The sequence below is a fragment of the Dipodomys ordii genome, unplaced genomic scaffold, assembly GCF_000151885.1.
Source record: "Dipodomys ordii isolate 6190 unplaced genomic scaffold, Dord_2.0 Scaffold199, whole genome shotgun sequence".
Taxonomy (NCBI): domain Eukaryota; kingdom Metazoa; phylum Chordata; class Mammalia; order Rodentia; family Heteromyidae; genus Dipodomys; species Dipodomys ordii.
Window position 1 is genome coordinate 2,621,831 of NW_012267415.1, and position 20,415 is coordinate 2,642,245.

The 20,415-nt window shown below is 36.7% G+C and overlaps 1 protein-coding gene across 5 annotated transcripts in view; it reads right to left on the reverse strand.

Moving 5' to 3' along the window:
• Positions 1–20,415, reverse strand: part of Robo2 (roundabout, axon guidance receptor, homolog 2 (Drosophila)) — a 519,781-nt gene that overhangs the window by 458,844 nt on the left and 40,522 nt on the right. For all 5 annotated transcript variants that reach the window (XM_013034888.1, XM_013034887.1, XM_013034886.1 and 2 more), the window contains exon 2: positions 5,353–5,679. In XM_013034888.1, coding sequence (XP_012890342.1) covers positions 5,353–5,679 — 327 coding nt within the window. The remainder of the gene's footprint in view (positions 1–5,352; positions 5,680–20,415) is intronic.

The window sequence follows — 20,415 nt, forward strand, 5'->3', positions numbered from 1 at the left end:
TCTATTTCTGGTTTTTAGATAATTAATTGGAAAAAAGAGTCTCATGAATTTTCCTTCCCATACTGGCTTCCAATCATAATTCTCAGATCTCAGCCTCCTGACATCAGGCGTGAATCACCACTGTCTGCAGTAGTAATTTTTCACATGCTCTCTAATAGGCCTTTTGATGATTAACCTTATGTCTTTATGAACAATAATGACATTTTTGTCAGCATAAAATTCACCTATAGTCAAAATAAAACAAAATAAATCCGTAAGAACTTACATATTTATCAATTTTGAAGATGTCAATTAATGTGGTGATCATTTCAGTGCTACAAGTGCCCTCTCACACTAATGTAAGTCTACTTTCTGTGTAACTTCTCTTCCTTGTACTCATCAAAGGTCAATTTAGTTTTGGATTTAAGGCAAGTGGTATGATTATGTTAGAGGATTGTTCTAGCAATCTGTAAGATATAGAGAATACAAGACCTTTTCTAAATGAATTTTTCACAACGTAAGTTTTAATATATAAAAAAGTTTTAAAAAAGAAGGAAGAAGTTAGGGAGGGAGGAGGTGGAAAAGTTGGTGGAAGGAAAGGAATACAGAAAAGGAGAGGAAATGGAGGAGAAGAAAGAAGAAAAGGAGAGCCAAGAAACCAAATGTATTGCTTATTTCCTAATTGAATAATGAATCATACATTTCTTCTTTTTGTAGTCTTGTCAAAGGCCAGTGTTAGAACAGTTAGTCATTTTATATACCAAAGCAGAGGTAAATCAGCTAATAATAAAAAAAAAAGTTCTTATCTTGACTTTTCCTTTAGAAGAAAACAACAACAAAAAAAGAATCAGTTTCTGTGACCCTTGACCTTTGAACTCTAGCCTCCTGCCAGGAAAGCACTCAGTACCTCATTTAATCTCTCCTCTCTGCACTAGTATAGTGCTGAAGAAAGGAAAGAGAAAAAAATAATCTGGGGACTTCATCAATTTTTCATGAATTTTCATTTAGGCCAGAACCCCCTCTTCCCCTGGTCGATAGATCAACTGCTGTCATATATTTACCACCTGGGGCTACAGCTGCTATCTCTAGGGACCTCCAGGAGATGCATCAGCGCAGCCAAGCTCCATGGGAGGGCTCCTTGTGCTCCTTCTGCTCCACACACCAGCACTTGTCCAGGGCTGAAACCCTATCTGCCCAGCCTCACCAAGCTCTCGCTGGTCCCACTGGAAAACTATTAACTGATTGAGGACCAAGTCTACTGGCTTCTGGCTCTGCAAAGCTATATTCTCACTCTTAAGACATCGCATGTTGTAAGACACTCCTTAGGTTCAAGTGGCCTAAAAAGCAATTGTAATTGCTCTGTTCTTGTTTTTGGCTTTTGCTTTTGTTTTTCTCCCTAAACCAATTTTTAAGAAGAAAGAAAACAGTAATAATGAGTTGATTCAAATCTACTGAAATAATTGGTCCTGAATAGCTATTTTTTCTTCAGTATTTTCTTTTTCTATATTCTAGTTTTCTCTGTATTATCCCATTAAATATTAACTTAAGTTGAAGAACAGAGAGAGAAAGGGAGAGAAGAAAAAGTAAAATCAAAGTAAAAATCGATGGCTAGTCACAACTTTCTCACGTTGCTACAGCAGAATACTGTATGTTTACCTTGAAAATCAATGCCAAACAATTTTCATACTTTTATATCAACAATTAGTTCCCAGTAAAGGCTTCAACAAGTTGTCCCATTAGTTATAGATACAGGAACTGATCATGGCAGCACACCTACATCTCAGGGACATTTTGCAATGTGTTCAGACATTTTGGGTTGTCATAACTAGAAATGGCAGACAGTCTTATTGGCATCTTATGAGAAAAATTCAGAGATGCTTGTAAATAATGCAGAGTGCAAGTCTACAGAAAATCTGCCATAAAAAAATCTGAGGATGACACCCTATCTTCCTAAATTGATGCTAAAATTATCTGATGTTTAATTCCTACATCTACTTCTAACCATTTCTCATTCCCACCCTTACCACTATTTTCAGCATAGAACTTAAGACTAAGCATTTTTTCTGAATTGTTTGATAGATTCTTAAATCCTCTCTGACTTTTTATGATCCCTTCAGTAAAACATCAATTCAAAGACTTGCCTTGCATATAACAACAACAACAAAAATCTAGATTTTATGATTCATAATAAGCCAACTGTAAAGTCCTCCATGGGAAGGCAGAGAAGGTTAAGTCTCTGCCCAGTAATTGTGTCACCTAGGTAACTGGCACACTTGGAGGCAGTCATCCACCCCTTCACCCCCCCTCCACCGCCCAGGTCACATCTGCATCTGGTGTGGCCACACCTTCTCCTGCCCCTGGCCTTGATAAATCTTGGCCTGACAGTGGTTCAGCCTTTTTATTCGTACGGCTGCATGGGTTTCCAACTTGACCAGAGGTGGCCTACAAATAAACCTTTCCCTTGCCTGAATACCACATGCTGCTCTCCTTCCTCAGCTGCCAAGTTAATTTACTTAACACCAACCTTTCCAACTCATTCTACCCACACAACAACCCAACAAGTTATCTACAGGTTTTCAAACACTCGGTGTTCTATATTGCTTGCTTTCCACCTACCATAGTCATCATTCACTTAAATTTCTATCTTAGACATTCTCACCTGACTTTCCAGAGTCCATGTAATATACCATCATAAAAAGTTTTCTTGAAATAATTTATTAAGGAAGAATTAAATACTGTCCCCTCTGGGTTCACAGATTATAATATTAGTCTCTGTAACAAGCTTTAGTGTTTCTATCTAATTTATAATTGCATATGTACAGATTTGTCATCCCAAGTATATTGTAAACTCTTTGAATTGAGTTAGGATATGTCTCCTTCTTCATTACTATTGTCCAGCACCCTGTCAGTCTATATCCATGTACCAGATGAGGAGTAAAACACAACATGAATGAGCACGTGTTCTGTGTTGTAAAATAAAAATATAAAATGCATTCATATAATCTGAAATCATTCCTCTAATATTCTGTAGGGATGCACCATAATTACCAAGAGATGCTGAAAAGTTGCTATGTGTTGACCCAAGTTTACATATTAATAGGTTTTAGGAAAGTCACAAGAGAGAAGGCTGAGCTAATGGAAAGAGATGAGTAACATAAAAATGAATCGCATTTGATCTTGTGTTGCCTCAAATGGCATGAACTGTTGACATGCACTAGAAGAAAGAATTTTATTCACTAGCTAAATCCAATTTGGAATCCTTCTCATTTTCCTCTCTAGATCATAAGTAATTCAAGCAATTTTTAAAGTTCATTTAGTTTGAAATAAAAAATGCTACTGTCACATTACATTTAAAAAAAGAATTATGGTTTCAAATATTTTCTCCTATCACAATTTGATTCATTATTAATGATTCAATTAGGAAAGACAGCAGTCCTTTTAGATGAAATAAAAATAAAAGCTGTATGTGTGTGGGAGAAGTTTTAACAAAGCTAAGATTCCAGAAAAAAGAAATTCCTCCTCATAATTGTCCAACAAAAAAATTACTATCCAATTTAGATAAACTTTAATTTGAAGAAATAAAGTTAGCTCGGGGAATAAAGTAGTTCTTTCTTGCTGATAAGATAAGATAAAAAAAAGAAACTTTAAAAAATTTTCACTTAATCCTCAGATACCAGAGTTTGTTTACAGTGGTTTTTTTTAATAGGGTTTATTTTGTGCATAGCACAATTCCTTAAACTCAACCTTTAAATAATGCAAGATTTGGTCTTGGAATTCCTCCTAATTCTCTGAATCTTGGTCTTTTAGCCATCTTGGGGAATATTTCATTATGTATTAAATGAAAGAATAATACCATTCATGTGGATTCCACGTTTCCTGGCAGAAAGCATAAATTAGAAAACTAGATAATTGAGAACAGGAATGAATTGAAACACTATTGTAATTTTGTGTACCAAGACACAATGTCATGTGTAAAGACAGAAATATATTTCTGGAAATTTCAGCATACATATACACAAGTTTTGTCATTAACTATGATTCCGTGACACTTGTGATTACAGGTATCAACTGTAATTAAGGAAATAAGACTGAAGTTATCACCTAGCATTTCTCTCACTGTTACATGAGAATACTCATGCATCTTGACATCTACTAAGTCCCTTCTCTACAAAGACCTAATAAACAGGCAGAAAATGGTAGAATAAAAACACCTTTGGATACGAATATTGATTCAGAATCATTCTATATAAAATCTCTCTTCAATACTGAGAATTTATTATCAAAATAAATATAGCATAGCCTTTATAATAAAACCCTTCCTCACTTGTAAGTTAGACCCTCCCCCCCAAAATGATTTTAATTTGTCTTGGAAAACAATTCATCCTCCAGTGAATTTGTGGAGTCAATGTTCAAACAGCTGCAAAACACTTATATCTTGAGTTACTATCTGAATAATCTGGTGAATAAACAAATGCCTAAAAAAATCCAAATATAATAAGTCCTTATCTACTGCTGGCTATTGAGTAGAAATTGAAACCCCTCCAGTACATGACCTAATTGTTGTCCTCACAGAAAGCCTCTGATGATTTTTACTACGAAAAGAAAGGAAAAAGACTACTATTGATGGTGTTTTCGTCCTCCAGGTATATGGATGGCACTGTTTAAATTCAGTCTAGAAGTAAAAGTGTCACTCTAGAGAATAATGGCATAAATTCCTTTGAAAGCTGTCTGATAAAGTATTTAGGGATTAGATATCTATAAATATGCAACAAAAATAGTATAATACTGAACATATGCCTTGTAGTCGACGGCATATTATACAAGAACTTCTCCTTCCAACACTGCCAACTTTTTCTCTCTCCTTAATAATTAAAAATTTCAGCATGAACAGCATCTTATATTGCCAAGTTTCTTTAAGATACTAACTCCACATGGATTCAGTATAAATAAATATACTGCATCACATAAGCTGATCAGCGTAGTCGTTGGGGGGAAGCCAAAGTTATGCATTATATTTTTTGTTTAATGCTTTAGATCTTGAGGATCAGCGAAATAACCACAGCCTGTTAAAAATAAATAAAAGTACCTGGCTCACGCCTGTAATCCTCGCTACTCAGCAGGCTGAGATCTGAGGATCCTGGTTCAAAGCCAGCACAGGGAAGGAAAAGTTCTTGAGACTCTTATCTCCAATAAAACACCAGAAAACCAGAAGTGGCGCTGTGGTTCTAGTGGTAGAGCACTAGCCTTGAACTGAAGAGCTGAGGGACAGCGCCCAGGCCCAGAGTTCAAGCCCCACGACCAACAACAAAATAATAATAATATAATAAAATAAAAGTAAAGCAAATGCGCACAGAAGAGTTTTAGGTCACTTACATGCCACTTCCAGAGACGCATTTCGACTCACAGCTTCTCCAAGATAGTTCCTGGCAACGCAAACGTAGCTCCCTTCGTCCGGTTTACTTCGGCGTCCATGGACAATGCGCAGGAAGAACAGGGAGCCACTGGGCAGCAGCATCCTGTGGGACCGGGGGTCATCCTTATCGGTCTCCACCCGCTCACCATCCTTGTACCATTCGATGGTGGGTGTCGGCCGGCCCTCGGCCTTACAGTTCAGAGTGGTGGGCTCTCCCTTAGAGACAATGACATCAGATGGGTGCTCCACAATCCGTGGCGGGAAATCTTCCTGGCGAAGACGAGATCCTAGAAAAATAAGACACAACCATGTCAGGTGTTAGCCTCGTACCTACACTCTCTGTTGCCTTTTGATTCATGATGGTGAAATTAAACTTTCCAATCATTTTACGGAATCACTGAACACTTTTGTTTTATGTTGTATTCTTCTTTTGGATTCATCTCCTATGTCTGAAATTCAGAAATACATTCCTATGTTAATTCTAATGAGTGAAGTATGACATGTTCCATGAACAGCCAGACAATTGTGGCTCAGCTATTAGGGAGGCTGAGATTTGAAAGTGGCAATTCATAGCCAGACTGCAGAGATAAATGCCAAAAACTTAAAAAAAATCAGACAAAGTTAATTAGCATACACATTATATGCATACTCATAAAGAATAAAGATAATGTACACACTGTACATTATGAAGACAAATAGCCCCAGAGACTCCTAACTCCAATTAAACAGCAAAAAGCCAGAAGTGGAGGTGTGGCTCTAGTGATAAAGCACCAACCTAAAAAAGTAAAGTACAGTAAAAACAAGTCAAGCAAGAGCTTGAGTCTCTGAGTTCAAGATGTGTATAAGCACACACACAAACATAAGAAAAAGCAAGAGATTCTCTTTATGGTCCAACAAGTGTTACGAATTGCCCAGGTTGCAGATAAAATATGCAGAGCTGCCAACTGAACTGAGGTGTGTCTAATTGGGAAATTCAAATTATGAGTCCCAATGTTAAATAAGTGTACCATAGTGGTCTGGGAAATGAATCACAGAAATACATTTTTTAAAGGCTGGGAGTTTGGCTCAGTAGTAGATTGCTTGCCTCATATGCATGAGGCCCTGGGTTTGATTCCTCAGCACCACATAAGAGAAAAAAAAGCCGGAAGTGGCACTGTGGCTCAAGTGGTAGGGCTCTAGCCTTGAGCTGAAGAGCTGAGGGACAGCGCCCAGGCCCAGATTTCAGGCCCCACGACCAACCAAAAAAAAAAAAAAATCCTTATAATTGTAAGTGGAGCACAATCAGAAGCCACTTCCTAAAAACAGGTAGCACTCAAACTGAGCTATAATGGAAGTAAATTCATTTAAATTAGCTTTAAGGAAAGTAAATTCACTAAGGGAAGAAGAGGTTCAGACCGAAGGAACACCATGAGCAGAAAACTTGGAAATTGGATTTGTGCACATTGTATTTTACACTCAAGAAGGAAGCTGATATGCTTGGCAAAAGTTCAACGTGGTCTTGGAACCTAAGACTAATGGCCTTTCAATATCATCCTACAGGAGTGTGACTGTTATCCTTTGCAACTAACAGATACTAAAGAGCCAATGACCCTACGATCTGTGCATTAGAAAGATACACTTTATTTACAGTATAAAAGATGAATATTAACAGAGTCAAACAAAGGAAAAACCCAAAAGGAATTACTTTAATTGTCTAACAAAAAATCTAATCTTGAGAAATGTTGCTATAGCTAGATAAAAGTAAGAAGATACAATTCATACCACAAAACAACTATTTGACAGAATTTGATTTCTCTAATGTCATCTTTCAAATGTGCATGGATTGACAGCTGGGTCGTAAGTGTAGCAGAATCAAAAGTTGCTGGACCTATACAAGATATGGCCTACAGAAAGGTGACAGGTTACAGTAGCGTGACCTTTGGAAGAGATTTGTTGAAGGCTTTATAGCAAGGGCTGGTACAGAATTAGCTGGCCTCTGAGTGTCTTTTGTTTCATTTCTCACAACCATGATTTCTTTCTCTCCCATACTGTACTCCCACCATTATGCCATCCATCATATTGTGTTACAGCCAGAAAGCACTCACTAGAGTCAGCAGAAGCTGGTGCTATGCCTGATTCCTCCAAAACTATAAGCTAAATAAACCTTTTAATATATAAAGCACCCCAATCTCAGATATTTCACTGTAGCTACAAAACACAGTAACACAGGTACCAAAGACGTCCTTGCCTTTGCAATGAAAGTTGAGCTATTAAAGAATATAAGAAATATGAAAGAAGTATTGATTGACATTTTGATTATTGTGTTGTTCTGGATACTTCTGTTGTTCTTGTCTTTTTGTGTGTGTGTGCTGGTCATGGGGCTTTAACTCAAGAGTCTGGGCATTGTCTCTGAGCTTCTTTGCTCAAGGCTAGCCCTCTCCCTCTTGCACTACAGCTCCCCTTCAGGCTTGTTAGTGTTAATTGGCCATAAGAACCTCAGGGACTTTCCTACCCCACCTGGCTTCGAACCATGATCTTCAGATCTCAGCCTCAATAGCTAGAATTATAGGCACAAAACACCAGCTCCTAGTGATACTTTTGATTTGTTAAGGAATCAGCATCCATTATTCATGGTACTATCCTAAAAACTATAAATTTTAAAAAAAGGTCATAAAAACAAAACCTATGTCTGAGGATGAGGTGGTGATCTGGATATACCTCTTCTCTAACTACAGTTTTTATTCCCAAGGTTAGAGGAGCAACCTTGAAATGTTAATCCTTTTCAGAAAGAAAGGGGAATGCTCATGAACAAATTAAATTCTGTTTATTAAATTAAAATGTATATTTTTAATTAACATTGAAAGTTAACTGGAATCACAATGAGGAGCAAATGTTACTGGTGTTTATTGAGCAGAATTTTGCTATTATTTCATAACATCCAATCTGTCTTTGATGGCCTTGAACTAAGCTTTCATTTTTTGTTATTAACGTATTATTATAGAAGTGATATACAGAAGGATTATAATTATCATGAGTCAGATGAGGAGGACATTTCCTTTGGCACAATGTCTTCTGTTCCCTATTCCCTCCCAGTCCCTCCCTCCCATCTCTACCCACGAGTTATACAGTCAGTGTCCAGTGAGCTCTACTGCTGCACTTTTTTACCTCAAGTTCTGTACCCTCACTCTAAAAATGAAAAGGAAGAAAGAGAGAGGTAAAGGAAGGAAGGAAGGAAGGAGGGAAGGCAGGAAGGAAGGAAGGAAGGAAGGAAAAAAGAAAAGAAGGAAACGGTCTCATTTCATATCTTGGAAGGGTTTTTTGTTTGTTTTTTGTTTGTTTTTCCTGTCATGGGGCTTGAACTCTGGGCCTGGGTGCTGTCCCTCAGCTCTTCAGCTCAAGGCTAGCTCTCTACCACTTAAGCCACAGTGTCACTTCCGGTTTTGTGAGTAGTTTATTGGAGATAAAGAGTCTCCCAGAGTTTGCTGCCTGGTCTGGCTTTGAACCACGATCCTCAGATCTCAGCTACTGAGTAGCTAGGATTACAGGCATCAGCCCCTGGTGCCTGGTTTGGAGGTTTTGTTTTAAAATATAGTTTTAACGAATTACTAGGGGAAGAGGAAATGGAAGGTAAGAAGGAAGAGAGGAAAGAAAAGGAAAAATGGGAAGGGAGGGAAAGGAATAACAAGGTTGAGGAAGGAATCTGGGTGGGGAGGGGCACACCTATAATCAATCCAAGCTACTCTAGATGCTGAAGTGGGAGGATTACAAATTCAACGCCAGCTCTAGCAAAGTTAGGGAAACCTTATTTCAAAAACCAGACTTGGAAAAATCTTATTCAGTGAAGTAAGCAGGACCAAAAGAAGTATAGTTTCCATGGTTTCCGTTATTCAATAATTAGTATACATCTAGGATAATCTAAGCAAATGAGCAGAATAGCTCAATAGCTTCCTACATATAAGATGATACTAAGCAAGATGAACTCCAAGACATGGATACAGAGATTTTTCTTTATTGGTTTTGTTTTTAATGTACTATGGGTTTTTTTTCTTTTGTGTCTTTTTCCCCTTATGGTTTATCCCCTGTAGTCACTGTATTTGATTTTGGTGCCCTAAGTATTGCATATATGTTTATCTGAATTAGGAAAGGGAAAAACAAATGATGAGTCAAAGGACAAAGGAGGAACCAATGCAACAGTGATACTAACAAGCCAATATGTTAGAAATGATCTGTACAACTTGGGGGGAGGGTTGGGGCAAAAATGGAATAAAAACGAGGGAGGGGGTTTGACAAGAAATGTACTCAGCACCTTACTTACATAACTGTAACCCTTCTGCATATCACCCTGACAAAAAAATTAAATTAAATAAAGAAAAGCAAAAGGACTGATAGCATATCCTAAATCCTGTAGTGCTTACTAGTTTGTGTTAATCCCTAGTACAAGGACATTTTAAAAAGTATAAGAAAGAAGAGGGCAGAAACTATGGTCTGTGAATTTATACAAGTTCACAACCTCATACTATCTGGTCCACCACAACTTGAGTACAGTCTAGAGTATCTGTTGTTTACTTTTCATTAGTACTTAATTCATTAACAAATTAGTTTTAATTTTAATTTTTATATGGACCCACAAACTTTTTTCTTCAGATTTCAAATAAAAACTTAATTTCAAATAAATAATCAGCATTGTTAATATTGCACATATAATACAAAATATTCTTGACATCCTTAGGAACAGATAGGAGGGCAGTGTATCTGAATGACTCAAATGTTCTAACTTCACTTAGAGCTACTATCAATTCTGACATCTGAAGTACTACTAATTGGGCAATCAACTAAATTTTAATTTAAAGCATTCTATTAAATTCACCCTAGATAGTTACTATAAAAGAAAGATAGTTAAAAGTAATTAGTAGGTCCTAAAGATGACATCCAAATGTTGACTTCCAGTGTCTAAGAAAGTAAATGTGTAGTCAGGTGACTTGTGCATAATTGAAAAGCCAATAGACACACAATGGGAACTCAAGATCTTCAGAATATACCGAGTTTTTTGTTGTTGTTGTTGTTTTTGTTTTTGATTTTGATTTTTTAAGGAATGGAGGGAAAAGGTAGAAGGCAGGTAGATCTAGGCTAAATCCCAAGAACCTATATACAACTTAATTTCAGTAAAATGAATCACCTATCACAAGTCATAACTTAGCCAGAAAACATTTCACTTTCCTTTGTTTAAAATGTGATTCTCAGATTACCTGCATCAAAGTGAGTAATTTCTCTTTGTTATAGAAAGCTTCACAAATTTGCCTGCCATCCTTTTTCAGAATCAGCCCAGTTTTCTCTGTATCATTCCAATTAGGATTTATGTGTTGTCAAAACAAACCCTGGGATATTTCTTTAAAAAAAAAACTCACTCTTATCCTGGTACTAGAGGCTCATCACTGTTATCCAAACTACTGGGGAGATCTGGAGGATTATGGTTCAAAGCCAACCCAGGCAGAAAAGCCAATGAGACTCTACCTCCAAATTAACCTGGGAAAAAACAGGCTGGAAGCTTGGCTCCAGTAGTAAAGTATTATCTGAGAGCAAGCAACCTGAGTGAGCTCAAGGACCTGAGTTTAAATCCCAGTAAAAAAGAAAACTACTCTCAAATTCTTAATTTCTAAAGTAAGCAGGATGTTAGAAATTAAGGAAGAAGAATCATAAATCAAGAAGCTGCAATTTTAGAAGGCTTACTAAGACAAGATTTTGCACTTAAACTTGGAGAAATGATACAAGCATTACACTGCAACTCAGTCAGCCAGAGGCAGATGCAGCTTGAATAATGTTCTAAGCACCCAAATTTACATAATGGATTATTTCTGCCTTCCAGGGACTCTCCAACAATTACTTTATAATGATTTTGGTAAAATATTTAATTATTAAAAAGTTGAGTGCTTTACCAGCTCTTCAGATTTTGTGGATGTGAAATGTAAATCATGATTCATGAATGCAGTTAAATGTACTTTCATTGAGTCAATAGCCTCTCTTTGTCAATGAGTACTACAGAACTTTTGTTTTCAGGAAGTGATTTCAATTATATAATATAATCAAGGAGAAGAGCCTAGGAGAAAACTTTTTGATTTCATTTTATGTGTTTTCAAAATGTATGGGCCTCATTCTTTAATAAAAATATAGCATTACTAGAACTAAGCAGTAGTTTTCATTCACAAACTCGGTAGCTGTAACAACGATTAGTCATCCCACCAATCAAGCATTCCAAACATTTCTGAAAGTCAAAATTTCTAGCAAATTCATAACAGTGTGAAATATTTCCTCAAGTTCTTCAACAGTGTCTGTTTTCCTCTGCTTAAAGATATATGGAATATCCTAGTATGTATATCTTAAGTCATCATAACTTATTAAAGCTCCTTATGTATTCTTTCTTCAATCAAACCACATGTTTGAATTCTAAAATAGAAAGTATACGCAGTTATTTTTAGTTATTATTTTTTGTCCTGTTGGGTTTATTTTCTTGACCCATTATATGATTAATTACATGATCTTAAGCCATTACCTAATATTTGTCTTGTACTGTTGCATTATCCCAAAATTGTAACAATTTTGGGTAATAATACATTGCTTAAAATTTATTGTTCCATAGTGTGAGCTCATATCTTATGATTGTCAATGACATCTTACTTTGCATAGCTAAAATGAGTATAATTTATGAATAAAAAATACTACTTGTAATGAAAACACAGATCAGAAAGATTGGCCATTATATTGCCTGTGTTTGCTATCAAAACCTATGTGTATTAATTTGCAGTTTTAGAGAATCCATCAAACAATGAGTAACTGTCATTTAAAAAATGGAATGTCATTCATGGTAGAAGACTTACCTAGAATACAAGAAGGTAAGGGTTCAATTACCCAGATGCATACACCTATATATAGGGCAACACATCCACCAATTTATGTAGCCCTTCAAATTTACTCTTGAATTTCTATGTAATTTAGTTATACTGGCATAGTTAAACATACCTAGTTTGATGAATCATTCACCAAAGAACAACTGGAAATATATGGCTGGTTTATTGAAAAAGAAAATACTTCACTCATTACATAAAGTACAAAATTTATCAAAGATTTTCAGTCTGAAATATTACTTATATAGGAGAAAGGAAATTCAAATAAACTCATAAAGTGTTTCTCTAAATTTTACAATTTAGTATAGTACTTACGTAGCTGTTAACAAAAGTTAACCAAAACAAGAGAATACTTCTCCCCCTTTTCTTCTTCATCACCAAATACAGGTCTGAAACTTTATAGATATATTTTAATATTTTTTTAGAATAGGACATTGGACATATCTGTCCACATTTAGGCACCAACCTTGCACACACAGGTGGGTACCAGTGACAGACAAGTGCCAACCTCCAGAAGAAATGAAGAACTGGTTTGTGTAAGTTAGACAATCAAATCCAGGTCTATTCATGTGGAGAGAAAAATTTAACCATTAATCTGAAAAGATTTCAAACAAATAGGGGTGATATTCCTCCTGGAAATAACAAATTAATTTCCTACTTTATACATTTATTTTCCAACAATTCAGTGAGGAGATGATGTATTAACCTGGACACTCATCCAATACTATTTCAAATCAATTTCCTACAACTTACATGGTTGATAGCATTCTTTAAAGAGTGATTTACCATCAAATCAGAAGTTTTCATGGGTTATGCAGATCTGTCTTAGAATGACAAAAACAATCTGTATTCCAGGGAATATATTTTTGAAATTTAGCTCCCTATTATCATATCTATAATACTTTGACATGGTTTAAAATTGCATTTGGCTCAACAATATATAATGCAATGAAACAATCTCCAAACTCATTAAATTGTTTCAGAATGTTTAATGTTCTAAAAACCATGGACATTCGTTTGATGGAGACTGAGAAGAAGTCTCCAGAAACTGTCATGCTACTGAAACAAACTCATGATGGATTGACAACATTTGGGCTTTCTATTTCCTAAGTGAATTCTGAAAATTCTGTATCAGCAACATTAATTTTAAGAACTATAGATGTCAAAGAACTTGTGTTAGTGTCTAAAACACACTTTCTCAGGGCTAGGGACATTTTAACTAAGCTAAGCTCTACTAAAGATTTACTTTGCATAAACTTGTTAAGAACTCTGGATCTTTTTGTTTTCTCTAACTTGAAACTTTTTAATAAAAAGTCAACTAGAGCTTCAATGGTCCTTGTTAAAATGCATACTTCCTTTACTAGATAGTATGGCAAGAATTTTTAAAAGTCAGATTGAAAATTATGAGTATAACTCAATAGTTTCCTGCAGGAATAATAGCTAAACCATTACCAAAACCTGCTGTGTTGAGTGAAATGAATTATCTACATCAATGTCCAAGAGATGAACATCATGACTGATTGTAGACTTGTTCACTTATTCCCAGCAAGGGACTACTGAAGAAATTTGTCTATATGTGTTTTAGTTTTATTGCTTTACTGCTTCTTAAATATGATTCATAAGTCATAGATTGCCTTCCATGAAATGAGGCAAAAGAAAAACACCTTTGAAGTTGCATATTTTGTATGTATTCTGATTATGGGTCTTTTTGAAAAATGATAAGCTCCATCTTAAGTAGTGAATATAGACTCTTGAGCAATAAAGGATGCTGACTTGGGAGAAAAAAGCCATCAAGAGCATCAGAATGCTCAACTTCTCTATACTTTGACTTAGTTGTTTTTTTTTTTTTTTAAGACACCAGCATCATCCCAATCAAATTATCAAGTAGATTGAATGGTGTTTTTTCATGTCTTGAGCACAAAAGTATTCACTCAGTAAATGTTTGCTACTATTACCAGAGTTATTGTAATGTTTAATTTTCAATATCACTGTCCTCAAAATAAGCAGTAGAGCACTCACCTTGAGCTGAAGAGCTGAGGGATAGCGCCCAAGCCCAGAGTTCAAGCCCCACCACCGACCAAAAAAAACACAAAAAACCCCAATCAAAAAAAACAAACCACAATTCTATAAAAATATTCCTTTTTATATCATTCAAAATGTGGTTTCTGTGCATCTTAGTACTGATTTTCTGTTGCTTTCCTGTTCTTACCTACTGAACTAAAGGTCATTCTGAATGACACATCTCATTTGGACTTCCCTGAGGGACCTCTATTTTTACATAGCTCTGTAACTTAGTTATTATTAATTTCTGTATTAATTTTTAGATATTAAAAATTAGGCATTCAAACAATATGTCATAAAAATGGATGAATAAGCACAGTAATGTCCCTAATTCTGTGTGAAACACAGGTAGAGAAATTTTGATCAAAAACATGCTTAACAAATAGAAAGCATTGGGCAGGGAAGGTGGCTCAGTGGTAGAGCGCTTGCCTTGCATGCCTGAGGCCCTGGGTTCGATTCCTCAGCACTACATCAGCAAAAAATAAAAAGCTAGAAATGGCACTGTGGCTCAAGTGGTAGAGCGCTAGCCTTGAGCTGAAGAACTGAGGGACAGCGCCCAGGCCCAGAGTTCAGGCCCCACAACTGGACCAAAAACAAAAAAACAAATAGAAAGCATTTAACACAGTTCATGACAGATGAACTGTGTTAAACCTTATTGCCAAGCATTATGTGTAGAAATGTTGAATAAATTATTTACACATTTGAGCAAATATTGCTTCCTTCTAACTTTTCTAATTGGGCTACTACAACAGTGATAATTTTCTTCATAAAAGTCTTAATACCACAAAATCATTAACTCAGAATTATGTATGTATATTTTGATAGGTTTTACATTATAAGTTTAGAGAGAATTAAGTAATATCACTGTATTTGTACAGAAACATGACTTGAAGTTAAATAACATAATAGGAACAAGAATCTTATTGCCATACACTATAAAATTATTTTCAGTCGTTTCAAGGGTTGTACAAAACTTAATTATTCTCCTCTTGATGAAGTAACAAGAAGAGAATTGTAATTCGTTTTTTTTTTTTTTCTTTGTCGGTTTTGGGGCTTGAACTCTGGGCCTGAGTGCTGTCCCACAGCTCTTCAGCTCAAGGCTAGTGCTCTACCACTTGAGCTACAGCACCACTTCTAGTTTTCTGGTGGTTTATTGGAGATGAGAGTTTCACAGACTTTCCTGCCTGGGCTGGCTTTGAACAGTGATCCTCAGATCTCAGCATCCTGAGTAGCTAGGATTACAGGTGTGAGCCACTGGCACCCCGCTGAGAATTGTAATTTCTAAAGTAGAATTTTATGTTCATTTTTAAACTAAGGCTAACTATCTCGCATAAAAATGCCCACCTTGAAGTTAAAAAATGGGGATTCCAAAAAATGAAAGGAATAATATCTCTTGAATAGTTGGAATAGCCATATTATATTAGTTTTATTTGTCCTATGGCATGTTGGAATTGTTGCTGGAGATTGTACCTTAGGAGCAAAGGACATTTATTTAAAAACAAGCAAGCTGAATACAAGTTGCCTTTGGTTCACACACTAATGTGTTTTCACAGTTGACCAAACTGAATGGAGAAGAGAAAATGTTATATTTCCACAGAAGATACACATAAATTCATTAGTTACTTCACAGAGATAGATTTGAGATATCTGATGCAGAATATTTAAATTTTGCCCAGGCCATAACAGTTACAAATACCGTTTTAAAACAATTAACACACTAACCAGGTGCTAGTGGCTCATGCCTGTAATCCTAGCTACTCAGGAAGCTGAAGATCTGAGGATTGTGGTTCAAAGCCCTCCTGGGCAGGAAAGTCCATGAGACTCTTAAGGCCAATTAATCACCAAATAAGCTAGTCTTGACCAAAAAAGGTAAGGTACCATGCCCAAGTCTTGAATTCAAGCCCCAGCACTGACAGAAAAAAAAAAATAGGATACTTTAGATATATTTTGAATTTGGCCCTCACTTTACTCATTGCCCTACTATTTTACATAAGAAGAAATTTTAAATTATTCCATTCAAAGAAAGTATTTTTCTTTCCATTTTTCTCTGGCAAAGCATAATGATTTGGGTCAGATATCTGTAGTAAAGATGTGGAGGGCTGGGAAGATGTCTCAGTGGTAGAGCACGTGCCTTGCATGCCTGAGGCCCTGGGTTCGATTCCTCAGCACCACATAAGCAAAAAGAAAAAGCCAGAAGTGGTGCTGTGGCTCAAGTGGTAGAGCGCTAGCCTTGAGCTGAAGAGCTGAGGGACAGCGCCCAGGCCCAGAGTTCAGGCCCCATGACCGGACCCAAAAAAAAGATGTGGAAAGAGATGGTCAATTTTTACACTGAAAACTGGAGTTACTTAAGTAGATAAGGCATGTTAATTACTTTAATGGTCAAGGTCCTTTTCATGGAGGGAGAGTGGGAGAAGAATGAGAGAGGGGATAATAGGTTCAACAAGAAATGTACTCACTACCATACATATGTAACTGTAACCCTTATGTGCATCACCTCGATAATAAAATTAAATTAACTTTTTAAAAAAGGTACTTTTCATCTGGGGATCTATTTTTCTTGTTTTTATCTATTAATGGTGTCTGTCTATGCATTTGTAAAATGAGTGATTAACGGAAATTGTAAATATCCCTTCAAAAGATGCTTTCTCTTTCAGAACAAAATGATCAGCAGATAACATCATAGCAAGAGAAAGACCAAGTATACTTTACGGTTAAATGATCCTATGTGTATAAAACGATCTGTGCGTATAGTGGGAAAAAAGTAAGGGCTTTTCTTTTTCTGCTGAATGGAAGAAGGTAGCAAATGGGATTGTTATAAATGTTTAAACAGAACTCTTTCCTGCTTGCATTATTCCTCTAAAATACACGAGACTCCATTATTTGCTCTAAAACAACTGCAGTTCCTGGAAAACTTAAGGGAAAACTATTATTTTTCTACTCAGCCCTCTTACTTTGGAGGCTTATCAAACAGGGAATCCAATGAAACTGCGCACCCTAAGGTTCTCCGTTTCATTAGCATGTGTCCATGGAATTAACCTCCACCTAGCCACAATCAAAACCACTGCTTTCTTGTCACAAAACAAAAGGACAGAAACACAGAATTGCTTTGGATTATGTTGAAATGAAAGAAAATGCTGACAGGCATAGTCCTTGTGAAAAATAGGAAAAATGAGAGCTTAGAATAGGATGGCATTTTTCAGTGAAAGAAGTTGTTTCCAAGGTCTAGTATCCAGCACACCTAATGTGAAAAGTTGCATTTTATAAAGCAGCAACTACTGAAAATCTCAAAGTAAGGGATGTATATAAATCATGACTATAATGGCATTTGCTTAATGTTCTATACAGATACTTTGATTGGAAGGAGGCAATAATAACTTTTTTAATGACATAATATCTAGATTTTTTCATTAGCATGGGCAAGAGTTAATACTTACTTTTGTTATAAGTTTCTATCATTCGTGGAGCAAAATAATCTCGATGCTTTGTGTTGAGCTGGTTACTTGTGACTAACAACTGTAATCCTAGCTGTAATACTAGCTGAGATCTGAAGATCACTCTTTAAAGCCAGCCTGGAAAGTAGTCTGTGGGACTAGTATCTCCAATTAATTTGCAAAAATCTGAAAATAGTGATCTGGTTCAAGTGGGAGAACACCAATTAAGTGGAAAAAGCCAAGTGATCCTGAGTTCAAGTCCTAGTATCAGCTCACAGAAAATGTTTAAATTGAGTACAATAATTCTTATGTGTGCACCATTAACATCTGTTCTAAGCACTTTTTACAAGAGTTCAGTCCCTCTGAATGGGTTAAGAATTGTCTCCATTGATGGGTGACAATATTGTCAGACACCTTGTATTCATATACTGTTTTGTAGACTGAGAACTGCTTTGTACAACTATTTAAAGATAATAATAAAGATGGAGGGAAGATGGTGGAGGAGAAGCTGGAGGCTAAACAAGCTCTCGTATAGAAAGCAGTTTTAGAGTTCCAGTGAACAGTCCTAAGCCAGAGAATCACACCAAGTGTGCCATGACAGGACAGAGTCAGGCCAGAGAGGGAAAATCCAGGCAAGGAGACACCTCTGAGCACTTGCCAGCAGCGACCACTGTGGCGGCAGCGGTGGCCCTGGGGGCCAAACCGCCATACCTGCAAAACAGAGAGTCCGGACAAAGGAGCCAGACGCGGCTGGTGAGCGGATTCTACTCAACACCAGCAAGAATGGACAAGGAGCGGACATCTTCATCCTGCAGTTCGCAGACCAGAGACAACCCAGGAACCAAGACTCAGCATGAGTAGAAACCCGACGTCCTCACTCCTTCTCAGGGAGCAGAGGAGGGAAGGCCACCCGTGCCCGCCCAGTACCTGAGATCTCCATCTGCTAGCTCCAACTCAAGCCTTGGAAGAAAACTAGAGTCTTGTGACCTGCTGGTCACAAGAACCTAACCTGACCAGCCAGACTCAGCTCCACCCAGGGAAAAGTCACCCAGCTTGGGCGCCAGCCCCAGGAGTGATTTTCTTCACTGGTAATCAGAGCCAGAGGCTGCCCCTCCCTTTAGCAGCCTTGACAATCAATTGAAATTCAGTAAACAGAAACCCTGAGAGGGGCTCCAGGCTGGGCTCTGTGAGTTTCTCACAAACTAGCCCTCAGGAAAAGCTACTGTTTGCTGAAAGGCCTCAACTCTACCCAGAACCTAGCCTCATCACAGCATCACCAAACTTGAGGAAAAAGCCATCTCCCTCTTTTGTGATACTCAAAGCAGATCTCCCTCCCATTGAACTAACCTGGGAGGAGGATCACAAAATCCTGGGTAAAGCAGAGCATTTTTCTGCCTGTTCAAACAAACCGACTTAAGAAACCAACCAAGCCACAGGACCACAAGCAGACCAGAGACTCCAACACGAGGATTTTTCCCACCCCTCCCAAAAAAAAAAATCAAAGAACTTTTTTTTCTTTTTTCTGTTTTGTACTTTTTATACAAAACAAATTTTCCAAAACTTTTTTTAATTTTTAATTTTTACTTTTTTTGACAAAAATTGTTTTATAGTAACTTTTTTCTCTTAGAGTTTTTATTTTAGGGGTATATGTGTGTGTGTGTGTTTCTCTTTCATTATTTTTCTTTCTTTAAATTTTTTTTGTTTCTTGTTTATCTCTACTGAACTTCTGATCTTTTTTTCTTTCTTTCTTATTCTTTTCACCTTTTCTTCTCTTTCGTTCTTCTTTATGTGACTTAATTGTTGTTCTGCACATCCTCAGATAAACCAGTAGTCGATTATTAGACCTTATCCCCCATTGTGTACACACTTAATCCAAAAATTTATTTATTCCAACCTCATTCTTCAAGGAAATAGAAGAGGTAATCCAAAAATTCATATGGAACAATAAAAGACCCCAATAGCAAAAATGTTCCTCAACGGAAAGAACGCTGCTGGAGGAATATCAATACCAAATTTCAAACTCTACTATAAAGCCATAGTAATCCAAACAGCTTGGTATTGGCACAACAACAGACCTCAGGACCAATGGAATACAATTGAAAACCCAGAAATGAACCTACGGACCTATAGCCATCTAATCTTCGATAAAGGAGCTAAAAACATAGAATGGAAGAAAGACAGCCTCTTCAGTAAATGGTGCTGGCAAAATTGCTTTACTACTTGTAGAAAACAAAGCTAGATCCTTATCTATTACCCTGCACCAGAATCAACTCCAAATGGATCAAAGACCTCAGAGTCAAAGCAGACACTCTGAAAACTTTACAGGATGGAATAGGAGAAACCCTAGGTCTCCTAGGCACAGGCCGAAATTTTCTAAATAAAGACCCGGAAACACAACAAATCAAAGAAAGGTTGGATAAATGGGATTGCATGAAGCTGCAGAGCTTCTGCATGGCAAAGGACAGCTAGCAAGAATAATAGAAAGCCCACGGATTGGGAGAAGATCTTCACTAGCCATACAATGGACAAGGGTCTCATAGGTAAAATATACTTGGAACTCAAAAAATTAAATCCCTCAACAACAAATCCTCAAAGAAACAACTGCCCAATAAATAAGTGGGTTAAAGACTTAAAGAGAAACTTCTCTGAAGAA